Below are 14105 nucleotides of genomic sequence, written 5' to 3'. Positions count from 1 at the left end.
AAAAAAAATTGTGCCAATATATACACTTTTTAAGGCCTTGTTTAAGGATGTGAAACACAGTTCTCAATTGGGAGTATAGCCACACTAACCAAGCTGCTAGCAGGCTTTGGTAGTCTTCATCACCTCCTGAAGTTTTTTGAAGGTCTTCTAGCAGCTTGTCTAAAGTGACAGTCAGCACTCCCATTTAAGATCTAGGTTTAACCATCTATTTTGTTATGCTTAAACAAGGCCTGCCAAAGGCTTTCTAAGTGTATTATGAAAGCTTGCTGTACACACTGCTAAAGTTATGTGTACTTGATTAGTGACATCAGTTGTGAACTCAAAATTCGAACTAGGAACTTCTTTATTATTTTTGATACTTAATGAAATGTAGGTTATTTTAAAAGCCATTACACACACATTTTTTCTGCTAAAAATGGTCTGTGATCTGAAATTTTATATCTATGGGTTTTAGTGCGAATTCGGGACTACCCCCGATATCTCTTTGAAATCAGAGATTGGCATCTTTCGGGCAGACTACTTGGGGCTGAACAAAGTGGACAAGCCAGTGCACGGAGGAAACAAGTCGTTCAATTGGGAGCTCCCTGGGGGGATTCAGTTGTCGAGAGGAATATGCCACCCCTCAAATTCTTCTATGACTTTCACTGTGAGTATATGTTTCCAGAAGCTGGAATTTTTCACAGAAAATTTTATATTATATTACAATTTATAAATACAGCGTTCATGGCTAATGTTTGAAATCACCAGTCAATGCCTTCACATTAGTCCAGTTGACAGTGTTCGGCAGTGATTGTATTGCTCAAGTCCCAGTCACTTGAATAACCTGATTCCATTCTGTCTGGGAAAAATGGGCCAACATCTCTCCCAAACATAGCATCACTTATCACCAACAAATCCTGCACCTCCACTACTTTTCTTTGCACTGCCTTATGTTGAAGGCTGTGTTTGTCCAGGCAGCACCCTTGTGTGATATGTTGACTCGTCTCCATATCCCCTTGTATGTGTCACTGTACCTTTAAGCAGCCAAAGGCTATTTCGTACTTCTCCATTGCATGCAGTGCCTCACGCCACTCTGTTAAACCCAGTTATCAATATATCTCCCTCAGCATACAAAGAAACATCTTATACTAGAACGCTGATGAACTATGAGCTGCGCAGGCTGGCTTTCTGGTTTACGTGTGTGGGTATCATGTTGGTCACTCTGGCTATAGCGGACTGTAATATTTCAGAGCTGGCAGGTAGGTCTTCTAAGATGACTGTAAACACTGCATGAAGAACATCCTTGTAATTTTCGGTATAATGTAGATCAAAGCCTCTGTGGTAGAATGCTGCCTTGGTTGAGGCTGGCTGTGTTTGATAAGAAAGCCTGCGGGGAAGCACTCAGCCTGCACAGATCACATGAAAGAATATCCTTTAAATTGTATGTCAAGGCAAAATAAATTAAAAAAGCAAGTAGTACATCTCTGCAATAGATGCAGGTTTTTCCTTGTTTTATTTTTTTAAAGACTGTGCAGATAGAGAAAAATAACTGTTGCTCTGCCAGAAATGCACGCTGCTCTAAAGCCTGGTACACACGGGCAGAGTATCGGCTGGTTCAATAGAAACCTTCCAACATTCCGACATGTGTTCAGCAGCCTGTCCTGCTTTTGTTGAACGGGCAAGTTGGAAAAACCATGGCTGATTGGCATCCGATCAGCCCTAGCAGCCAATGGCTACATGATGTGTTCTGGCCAGGGGGCCGTCCCCCTGTCAGAACACAATAGCTCAGTGGGGCGATCGCTGTACTAACATAACATAGTACAGCGACCTCCACAGTTTTATTTCGTTCAGTCTGCTGGGTTGAACAAAATTAAACTGTCAGTGTTTACACGGCTTTAAGCTCCATTGTGGACTGACAGTCACAGTTCTGAGTAATGTAATCCCTTCCAGTATCTTTTCTAAAATACACCGACCACTTCCACTTTCAGATCTCAACCACATAATAATTGATTATTCTGTAGTCTAAGATAAAAAACTAGGAGGACTGTATGAGATAACGTTGGAAGTATGCAGAGGACACAGAACGCCTCCAATTTTCTGACAAGATCGACAGGATTTTTTTTTGCACTTTAAACAGATATAACATAGTGCTTCTATTAGTCTATTAGGCTAAAAGGGAGCAAATGAGAGAAGCTTATTGGGGTTTACATACACTTTAAGACCTGCAGATTACTTTATACAAAGGCTACAGTTCTCTTTTCATTTACCACTGAGTGTGGTCATAAAAATCTCACAGGTCAGACAGACCGTAGCATGGGTGGAATAGACCTGTGAAGGCTATGAATCTCTTGTGAACAAGGTAATTTACAAAACATTTATCTGTTAACTCACTAAAACTCAGTACACACGGGCAGAATGTCGGGAGACATTTGCCGGTTAAAAAAAAAACAAAAAACGGCTGACATTCTGCCCATGTGCATGTTGGTCTGTCCAGATGTGCATGCTGGGAAGCCAGCATCCTACTGACTCAATCAGAGAATGGCTGATCGGAGTGTTCAGCTCAGAGGGGGGAGATTACTGAGCTTACCTCGCATGGTTAGTACAGTGGCTCTAAACCGGAGCTGACAGTTTGTTTTTTTTTTTGTTGTTTTTTCTTCCACCTGCTGGGTTGAATGAAAAAAAAAAAAGGAATTGTATGTACCCGGCTTTAGCCAGCACTACAAGGAAGCTTGACCGATTGTTTATCTAATTGACCTTCAGAAGTTTTACCTCCCTTTTATGACCAGGCTATTTTTTGCGATACAGTACTGTGTTCCTTTAACTGACAATTGCGTGATCGTGCTACATGATACCCAAAAATAATTCATGTCCTTTTCTCCCGCAAATAGAGCTTTCTTTTGGTGGTATTTGATCACCTCTGCAGTTTTTATTTTTTTCGCTATAAACAAAAAAAATATTTTTTACTTTCTGCTATAAAACACATACAATAAAAAAGAAATCACATTTCTTCATCAATTTAGGCTATTATGTATTGTGCTACATATTTTTGGTTAAAAAAAAAAATTAATTAAGCGTATATTGATTGGTTTGTGCAAAAGTTATCGCATCTACAAACTATGGGATGTTTTTATTTATTTTACTAGTAATGGCGGCGATCAGTGACTTATAGCGGAACTGCGATATTGCGGTGGACAAAGCAGACACTAATTGGCACTTTTGACACTTTTTTGGGGACAAGTGACACCAATATAGTGATCAGTACTAAAAAAAATGTACTATCACTGTACTAATGACATTGGTTGGGAAGGGGTTAACATTAGGGGCGATCAAAGGGTTAACTGTGCACCTAGCCTGTGATTTAGTATAGTGGTGGGAGGTGCTTTTACTAGTGGAAGGCATGGATTGGTGTTCCTGCTTTACAGGAATGCAGAATCCATGCCTTCTGTACTCCCAGAATGGCAATATTCCTTGTTTACATAGGCAGACTGCCATCCTGCTTGTGTATCGAAGCATCAGTGGATCGGGTCTGCCATACTCGCTGTGTATAATCACAACAGGAGCGTGCCGGCGCTGGTGGCACATGACCCGGAAATGTCAGATAGGTACATGATCTGGCACAGAGTGGCCGTCCTGCCGCAGTAAATGTAAGGTGGGCGGTCCACATGTGGTTATTCAGACATTTTATAATTCATTCTGAATGTTCGCTGCTGTGACATGGGATCCGAATTGTGAGACCCCCAAGTCGCATGAGATGTCAAATTCAATGTTTCCCTATCAGAGCCATCTCAACTGATACTACACAAGTCGCTCTGACTTTAGAAAAGAATCCTGCACTACTTTGGTCTGACTTGGGTGCGATTTCAGCCCTTGTACAGGCTCCTAAATGGCATTTGAGTCAGAAGGAAGTCACAGGGTAAAGTCGCAGGTAAAGTCGTTCGACGCAGCAGTGTGAACCGAACCATATTTTTATCAAAATAATTTCTCACTGTATGAGGAATCAAAGTGTTCTCGTGACTCATTTATACCCTGCTGTGCTTCCTACAGCTGACATACAGTTATACACAATTGTTTGGGGACCATGCTGGGACCCGGCCTGGACCTTGGTGGGCCAGTATGTGGACCTTCTGACCAAAGCTTCAGTGGATCCCAGTGTCCCATTACCGTGGTGGGACAAGAGCAGGCTGCTTCTTCATGGACACTTCAGCATGGACATTGAACAGGCTAATCTTCATCAACTGGCCACTGAGGTAAATGGTGCCGCTAATGCACTGCTATGAGGTTATTTTTATTTTTTGTAGTTAAAAGCCTAAATTAGTCAATCTTTATAATAAAGTATTTAAAAGCCTATAAAAACAATGTATAGACAATAGATATTTTGGAACATAGAAACATGAGGTTATAATGGTGAAAGGTCACGGTTGTGATAATCTGTTATTGTAGGACCCGTATAACACAACAGAGAATATGCACTGGGAGTGGAATCGACTCAAGTTTGCTTGGAATCCAGGACAGTTTATCTTCAAAGGAGATCTGGATGTCAATGTACGAACGGCATCTAAGTGAGTGGGGCAAAACTGATTTACTTGTTTTTCTATCCCAACACTAATTAATAAAATGTGTGTGTTAATACATGACACAACTTAAACATGAATGTAATGGGCTAAGGCACTTAGTTTAAGCAAAGTTAAAGTCTGTGTGTGAATGCTAGCAATTGGTTTCTCTTATTTTCTCCCTTTGCGTCTCTTAAATTGGAACTAAAGTGTTAAAATTGCTCTGGATGACATATCATACAGTGGGCATAGAAAAGAATCACCCCCCTTTAAAATAATCATATATTTTGCACTTTCCAGCTTTAGTAAATAAACCCTATTGCGTACTTAAAAGTGGGATGTGCGGATATGACTGTATTGTTGCTTTGCAGCCTGAAATGAAGACAGACACTTTTATATTTATTTATTTATTGTTTTTAATCCAGCGGTATTTACTAGTGCAACTTAAAACATCCAAGTGAAAGATATAATACCAACATGTCATAAAAAAAAATAAAATCTGAATCACTGAGTTGGAAAAGGATCACCCCCTTGTGTCAGTATTTTGTTGGACCACATTTTCCTTTAATTACAGCCTTTAGTCTGTTGGGATATGTCTCTACTAACGTTGCACATCTAGACGTTGCAATATTTGCCCACTCTTCTTTGCAGAACTGCTCAAGTTCAGTTAAATTTGATGGTGACCATTTGTGGACTGCAGTCTTCAAGTCATTTCACAGATTTTCAATGGGGTTTAAGTCTGGGCTCTGACTAGGCCATGCAAGGACATTCACCCTTTTCTCCTTAAACCACTGTGTGGTCATTTCTGCTGTGTGCTTTGGCTCATTGTCATGTTGAAAGGTAAGCCTTCTTCCCATTGACAACTTTCTGGCAGAGGGCAGCAGATTTTCCTCAAGAATTTGATGGGGTTTTTTTTTGCCCCATCCCTTTTTTTTTTCTATCCTGACAGTCCCTGCTGCAGAGAAACACCCCCATAATGGGAAATGACCACCTCCATTCTTTACTGTAGGAATGGTGTTATTTGGATGGTGAGCTGTATTGGATTTCCGCCAGATATATCGTTTGGTGTTGAGGCCAAATAATTAAATTTTAGTCTCATCTGACCATAACACCTTTTTCTATCTGGTGCGTTTTAAGGTGGTCAGATGAGACTAAAATTAAATCCAATACAGCTCACCATCCAAATAACACCATTCCTACAGTAAAGCATGGGGGTGGTAATATCCTGTTATGGGGGTGTTTCTCTGCAGCAGGATCTTCCCCAGTGTCCCTTTTAATCAGTTCAGAACATCTGGGGGTCAGGAAGGATCGGTGAGGATGTGACTGCCACAGTGGTCACATGATTGAAAGCCAGTCCTGCCAGCTACCATTCTTTTGCCCGGACTTAGAGCTGTCTGACAGCTTGGTCTTTGTGCTGAGAGCACACAGTGAGCATGCTCTCAGAGCATAAACAACGGGTTCCCAGCGTGGCATATGTGTGGTTTGTGGGTTGTGAAGCCCACATATTTCCCAGTGCGTATATGTGTTGGACGCTCATAAAGAGGTTAACATCTTACCAGAAATAAGGATGTACATTGGAGTAGCAGAATAGGGAGCCAATTAGACTTTATTAAATTGCACATTTCTGTCTAAAATTCTTTTGCACTCGACGTTGGAGGGGTGGGGGCAGGGTGGATATAAATCAATGATTTTATTTTTAAATCCAAAAAATTGGATCTATTTGATTTTTATGAAATTTATTTTAATAAAATGCTTTTGTAGTAAAAATCTATCTAAAGATAGTTTTTTCTATTTAAGATACATTAATAATTTAGTTTAGCATGAAATGGAGCTTAGTTATGTAGCAGGAGGCTGTATATTCTGCAATATTTAAATTTTTTGTGAACTCATTCAATGAATCCAAGCTCTGCAAGCTGAGATAATATGCACTTCATTGATGCATTCACACAATTTCACAGTAACCATGAGATAAAACAAAGTTCAGAAATATTACTTTATCCCATTGTTTTGCAAATCTATCTACACTACAAACTGTATAATTGAATTGGTTCTGATATCGCTGTTTTACTAACCTGACAGCTTATTATTCTAAATAGGAAACCTTCATTTTGTTTGCAATTATTAAAGATTCTAATTACCAGCAAGAATAAGTGCTTACATTTAAAGAGCACCTGTCATTTCAGATCCATCATGGCAGCGACCGTTAGCGGGCATCCACTCACCTGCTGCCGCCACGTCCCTCACCTTGTTGTGTCACTGTCGCATCACCAGCCCTCTAATTAAAGTGAATGAGACTGTCGGCGAGTCAACAGCGGGTCAGAGGAGGAGCCGCTGTGGGACAGCGATGACAGTTGCGCTTTAAAAATTATGATTTAAATTGAGTTGATTTAAATCAAGTCTTTTTACTAGTGATTTAAATCAACTTGATTTAAATCAAATGGTGATGTACCAGTAAATTTATAGAACATTGAGAGGTGTGTGTGTATATATATATGTGTGTGTGTGTGTGTGTGTGTGTGTGTGTATATGTATGTATGTATATATATATATATATATATATATATATATATATATATATATATATATATAATCTGGCCACGTGATTTCACAGCTTCCTATAACTATATCTGTACTCTATATATATGAAAAGAAGTATGCTTTACAATATAAATGGCTGAGTACTGTTTGTAATGTGTTCTGAATCCCCTGCAGGTATGATGACTGCTGCTTCCTTCACCTGCCTGACCTGTCTATGATCTTTGACCTGCAGTGGTTGTGCCATGGGAACCCCCATGATCATCATAATGTAGCACTTCGCTCCCCTGACTATGTTGCAGAGTTCTCTTCCATCCAGCCTCATGACTCTTACCGTGCCTTCCGCTCTGAGAACCTCAACCTTTCCATTAAGATGGACCTGTCTCCGTTACATAATGGTGGGTGGTATGTGCTGTTACTTTACTGTTACTAATTTACTGCTGTGGGGGATCTGTCAGGATGTCTTGATGAATAGTCAGTGATTTTTAATTTATGTTTTTCTATTCAGTCATAGCCGAGGCATAGTAAACTATGTTTTGTTCTGTACTATGCTTCAGTTTGTGGATGAACGGGAAGCTCTGCACATAGCTATTCCTGTCCATTCATTCAGTGCAGATGAGGCTGAAAAGAAAGGAACTGATGAATCTGTCCTCAGTCCCTTTCTCTGTCTCAGAAGTGAGACATCAGGGGTCTGTTTACACCGCAGATATTTCACTAAAGCTCCCCAAAAGAGGTACTAAAAAATATGTAAAAAAATAATTTTAAAAAATTGTATAAAATAAATTGGTAAAAAAACAATAAAAAATAAAACAACAGTATAAACTTAATCAAAATGATTCTACTACCCAAAATACTCTATATTCTATGGCACACCCCCGTTTATTTACCCTTAAAACATTTTAAATCTCTAGAGTCCCTCTTAAAGACATTTGTGTGGGGAAATAACAGGCATAAATTGACATGGCAAGCCCTCAAAAATCCGACTGATCTAGGCGGCACTGCTCTACCCGATTTTAATCTATACTACATTGCAGCACAGCTATCTCAGCTTTTTCATCTAGACAAAACTGACAGTGAGAGATTCCTTACGTTCATATGTCCTAAATGGGCACAATACACCAAAGACCCGATATATGCAATAGCGACAGACAAGGGAGGGATGGAACTAGGAGATAGAAGACATACCATACTATACCACTATAGGAAAATATGGAATTTAGCAACCTCTAGACTTTTTTTTTTTTTTTTTTTTTTTTGCCACAGCGAAAGGATAAGCCATGGGAGTTGCTTTTTTTTTCAAGTTGAGGTTCAAGAAAAATACCTCCCTCTTTTCCGTCACATCATTATGGCTTTAATCTATTGCATTGATTGGGAGATTTCTTAACACAAATATTCGAGAATTACACCCCCCCCCCCCATTATTTCCAACATAGACCATTAATTCCTTACTACCTACCCTCCACCACCACCCCCCCTACCACCCCCTCCCTCCACCATACTCTCTCACGTCTCCTGTTTCCTTTTTTTTTTTTTTTTTTATTTACCCCTTCCCTTAGCCATTCATGATAACCATATCTCAGCTGCTTTTATAGATTTTTTATATCTCTCCCATTCTCCCCACTTAGTCCTAAATGCCTCCATTTTCATCCCTTCACTGAACCTTAGATATTCCAAGTCCTGTATCTCATTTATTTTATTGATCCATTCCCTCATGGCTGGCCTTTCTTTTCTATTCCAGTTTTTGGGGATTAGGCTTTTAGCTGCATCGATAAGGTGGGGAAGGAGTGTTCTGAGGTAGGCCTTAGTGGGCATCTCACTCAGGTGGAACAGAAGAGCCCTGGGATCCCTTGGCACATCATATTTTGTAATCTCTTTAATATATTTTCTGATCTCATCCCAGAAGATCCCTATCTCAGGACACGACCACCACACATGGGCCATCGTCGCAATTTCACCACATCCCCTCCAACAAAGCCGAGATTTGTCCTTATCGATTTTATGCATCTTATCCGGGGTCATGTACATTCTTGTTAAACACTTGTAGTTTAACTCTAGCAGTTTGTAATTAACTGACGTGGTCAAAAGACGCTTTAATATCAGTTCAACTTCTGTCTCTGCAAATGTTAAACCTAACTCCTTCTCCCATTTACTTATAAAAGACAAGGTATCTACCCTCTTCAGCTCGACCAATATTTTATATATTCTAGAAAAAACACTTTTTTCGTCTAGTTCTATACATATTTTTTCTAATGGGAGTAGGTTATTCATTGTTCTAATAGGTTGCGGCAAAGATACTACGAAGTGTTTTAACTGAGCGTAACGCCATGGATTAATATTCATCTTATCTCCTCTTTTCTTAAGCTCCTGGATTGAACATATTTTCCCCCGATCTGTTACATCCTTTAATTGCAAATTCTCGTCTAGGAGCCATTTCCCGAACCACTCTTCCTTCCCCGGAGGAAAATATTCTACTTCCTTCAATGACATTAGCGGTGAATTGTATTCCCAGTGTTCCCTTTTATGAACCCGATCCCATACTCCAAGTGCATGACTAGTGATTTCGTGCATTTTTGTGTCTTGTTTTCTTAATTTTGGTGAGCACCATATTATTTTGTGAAGTTTTAACTTACTAATGTTATTTTCAATTTCTACCCATTGTTTACCTTTGTTTTTAAACCAATCTATTACCCTCCCCAGTGCAATGGCTTCATAGTATTTACTGATATCAGGTGCTCCCCATCCCCCTTTGTTTTTAGTGTTTATTAATTGATCATATTTTATCCGTGGGGTTTTCCCTTTCCATATAAATTTTAATATCATTGAATGCAGCCTTTTAAGATAGCCAGGCGGAAGAGCGACTGGGAGCATTTGCAATTTGTATGTAATTTTTGGTAATAAAACCATTTTAAGTATACTAATTCTACCCAACCACGACAGTTGCCCCTGCTGTAATCTCTTTAGTTCTACTTTAACCTCGTTTAAGAGCGGGATGAAATTGGCCTGGTATAGTTCTTCTACTGATGTTGTAATTTTAATTCCTAGATAATTTAGGGCTTCCTTCTCCCACCTAAAAGGAAAATGTTTTTGGTAAGCGAAATCTCTTGTCTTGTTTGGGTTGATGTCTAGTACTTCTGACTTGGTGGTGTTTACTTTAAAATTAGACAATTTCCCGTACTCTTCTAATGTAGCTAAGACATTCGGAAGAGAAATTCTTGGATTTGTTATATAGAGGAGAATATCGTCCGCAAAAGCAGCGAGCTTATACTCAATTCCCCCTATACTAACTCCGCCAATGTCAGGGTTCTGTCTTATCCTGATAAGAAGGGGTTCCAATACTATCAGGAAGAGCATTGGGGAGATCCTCACTAAATCCTCACTAAATTTAATAGGTACGATGCCCGGCGGGTGTGGAGAGGCGACTCTTTGTACATCTTGCCGCATGTATGCGTTCCTTGATCATCCGATCGAGGGCGAATACTGCTGTGCAAAATGTAAGCACATTGTTTCCCTGGAAGCCCAGGTTCTGAATCTGGGGAAGCAACTGTCAGCACTGAGAAGTCCCTCCATACTAAAGGTGAGCCAGGAACGTACACGGCAGGTGCCGGCAGGGGCCAGCACAGAGGCGGGTGGAGACAAAGAGGTGCCGGCACTAGCAAAGAGTAGATGGGTGACAGTCAGGAGGGGTAGAGGGGGAAGTGCCAGGGAGGCCGATCCAGGACTGGAGCATCCCAATAAGTACGCTCCATTGAGTGACATTGGTGTAACCAGTCAGGGACCAGCACTGCTGCAGTTGAGGGACTCTCCTAGCTGCCAGGGGAAGAACTCCTCCAGTGAGAGTGGGGGGGCAGCAAAGGGAAAGGAAAGACAGATTCTGGTGGTAGGGGACTCAATTCTTAGAAGGACAGAGAGGGCAATCTGTAACCAAGACCTGAAGCGCCGAACAGTATGTTGTCTACCGGGCGCTCGGGTTCGGCACATCACGGATCTTGTGGACAGATTACTGGGAGGGGCTGGGGAAGACCCGGCTGTCATGGTGCACGTTGGCACCAATGACAAAGTCAGAGGCAGATGGAGTGTCCTAAAGAACGATTTTAGGGACTTAGGAGCTAAATTGAGGAAAAGGACCTCCAAGGTAGTGTTCTCAGGAATACTACCGGTACATCGAGCCACACCAGAGAGGCAGAGGGAGATTAGGGAAGTAAACAAGTGGCTGAAGAGCTGGTGTAGTAAGGAGGGGTTTGGGTTCCTGGAGGACTGGGCCGACTTCTCAGTCGGTAACCGGTACTATAGAAGGGACGGACTGCACCTAAATGAGGAGGGTGCAGATCTGCTGGGAATGAAGATGGCCAAAAAGTTAGAGGGGTTTTTAAACTAGGCGATGGGGGGGAGGGTCCAGAGACAGTGATAGCCAGCGCGGAAGATACTCCAGAGGGTAGTATTGGGGGCATTAGTGGTAGGTTAACCAAAGCACAAAAACGCAAGGTGAGTATAGTAGCAAGTCCAAGTTGCAATCTTGAAACACCCAATACGAGGACAATATGCGACCGGTCTAAACTATGTGGCATGTTCACCAATGCCAGGAGCCTGGCGGACAAGATGGGTGAACTAGAGATACTGTTGTACAAGGAGGATTTGGATTTTGTGGGAATTTCAGAGACCTGGTTCAACAGCTCTCATGATTGGCTGGCAAACATTCAAGGGTATACCCTATACCGCAAGGATAGAGAGGGTAAAAAAGGGGGAGGGGTATGCCTATATATCAAGAATAATGTACAAGTGAATGTGAGAGATGACATCACTGAGGGGGCTAGGGAGGAGGTGGAATCTTTATGGGTAGAGCTCCAAAGGGATGAAGCTAAGGGGAAAATAATACTGGGAGTATGCTATAGGGAGGAAGTGGAGACGGATCTCCTATCACAAATTGGATTAGCAGCAAGGATGGGAAGTGTTATCATAATGGGGGATTTTAATTATCCAGACATAGACTGGGCGGAGGGAACCGCGCACTCATTTAAGGCTCGCCAGTTCCTTAATGTCTTGCAGGACAATTTTATGGGTCAGATGGTAGACGCACCAACTAGAAATAAAACATTACTAGATCTACTGATTACCAACAATACAGACCTGATAACAGATGTGGAAATACGGGGCAATTTAGGTAACAGCGATCACAGGTCAATTAGTTTCAGTATAAATCACACAAATATGAGACATGAAGGGAACACAAAGACACTGAATTTCAAAAGAGCCAACTTCCCTAAACTACAAACCTGGCTAAAAGGCATAAATTGGGATAAAATATTAGGAACAAAGAATACAGAGGAGAGATGGGTTTGCTTTAAGAGCATATTAAATAAGGGCATTAGCCAATGTATCCCATTGGGTAATAAATTTAAAAGAGCGAACAAACATCCTGGATGGCTTAACTCCAATGTAAAAATGCATATAAAAGCAAAGGAGAAGGCCTTCAAAAAATACAAGGTTGAGGGATCATCCACAGCATTCAGAATTTATAAAGAATGCAATAAGAAATGTAAGGGTGCAATTAGGATGGCTAAGATAGAACATGAAAGACACATAGCGGAGGAGAGCAAAAAAAATCCCAAGAAATTCTTTAAGTATGTAAACAGTAAAAAAGGGAGGACAGACCATATTGGCCCCATAAAGAATGAGGAAGGACATCTGGTTACAAAGGATGGGGAGATGGCAGAGGTATTGAATTTATTCTTCTCCTCAGTCTTCACGAGTGAATCGGGGGGCTTCAGTAACCAAAACTGCAGTGTTTATCCTCATGACACAACACAGGAAGCACCTACATGGTTAACAGAGGACGGAATTAAAATTAGACTTGAGAAACTTAACATTAATAAATCACCGGGACCAGATGGCTTGCATCCGAGGGTACTTAGGGAACTCAGTCAGGTGATTGCCAGACCGTTGTTCCTAATTTTTACAGACAGTCTATTGACTGGAATGGTACCAGCTGATTGGAGAAAAGCCAATGTAGCACCAATATTTAAAAAGGGCCCAAAAAACATCCCTGGGAATTACAGACCAGTTAGCCTAACATCAATAGTATGTAAACTCTTGGAGGGGATGGTAAGGGACTATATACAAGATTTTAGTAATAAGAATGATATCATTAGCAGTAATCAGCATGGATTCATGAAGAATCGTTCTTGCCAAACCAATCTATTAACCTTCTATGAGGAGGTGAGTTGCCATCTAGATAAAGGAAGGCCCGTAGACGTGGTGTATCTGGATTTTGCAAAAGCATTTGACACAGTTCCCCATAAACGTTTACTGTACAAAATAAGGTGCGTTGGCATGGACCATAGGGTGAGTACATGGATTGAAAACTGGCTACAAGGGCGTGTTCAGAGGGTGGTGATAAATGGGGAGTACTCAGAATGGTCAGGGGTGGGTAGTGGGTTCCCCCAGGGTTCTGTGCTGGGACCAATCCTATTTAATTTGTTCATAAACGACCTGGAGGATGGGATAAACAGTTCCATCTCTGTATTTGCAGACGATACTAAGCTAAGCAGGGCAATAACTTCTCCGCAGGATGTGGAAATCTTGCAAAAAGACCTGAACAAATTAATGGGGTGGGCGACTACATGGCAAATGAGGTTCAATGTAGAAAAATGTAAAATAATGCATTTGGGTGTCAAAAATATGAATGCAATCTATACACTGGGGGGAGAACCTCTGGGGGAATCTAGGATGGAAAAGGACTTGGGGGTCCTAGTGGATGATAGGCTCAGCAATGGCATGCAATGCCAAGCTGCTGCTAATAAAGCAAACAGAATATTGGCATGCATTAAAAGGGGGATCAACTGCAGAGATAAAACGATAATTCTCCCGCTCTACAAGACTCTGGTCCGCCCGCACCTGGAGTATGCTGTCCAGTTCTGGGCACCAGTCCTCAGGAGGGACGTACTGGAAATGGAGCGAGTACAAAGAAGGGCAACAAAGCTAATAAAGGGTCTGGAGGATCTTAGTTATAAGGAAAGGTTGCGAGCACTGAACTTATTCTCTCTG

The 14105-nt window shown here is 41.2% G+C and overlaps 1 protein-coding gene across 3 annotated transcripts in view; it reads left to right on the top strand.

Annotated features, from left to right (window-relative positions):
- BLTP2 (bridge-like lipid transfer protein family member 2) overlaps positions 1-14105 on the top strand; it is a 187460-nt gene that overhangs the window by 86479 nt on the left and 86876 nt on the right. For all 3 annotated transcript variants that reach the window (XM_073616776.1, XM_073616775.1, XM_073616774.1), the window contains exons 17-20: positions 455-646; positions 4024-4226; positions 4420-4538; positions 7242-7462. In XM_073616776.1, the coding sequence (XP_073472877.1) occupies positions 455-646; positions 4024-4226; positions 4420-4538; positions 7242-7462 (735 nt within the window). The remainder of the gene's footprint in view (positions 1-454; positions 647-4023; positions 4227-4419; positions 4539-7241; positions 7463-14105) is intronic.

The sequence above is a fragment of the Aquarana catesbeiana genome, linkage group LG02, assembly GCF_042186555.1.
Source record: "Aquarana catesbeiana isolate 2022-GZ linkage group LG02, ASM4218655v1, whole genome shotgun sequence".
Lineage (NCBI taxonomy): Eukaryota > Metazoa > Chordata > Amphibia > Anura > Ranidae > Aquarana > Aquarana catesbeiana.
Note: the sequence above shows the minus strand (reverse complement) of the source record. Positions and strands in the feature narration are given on the sequence as shown.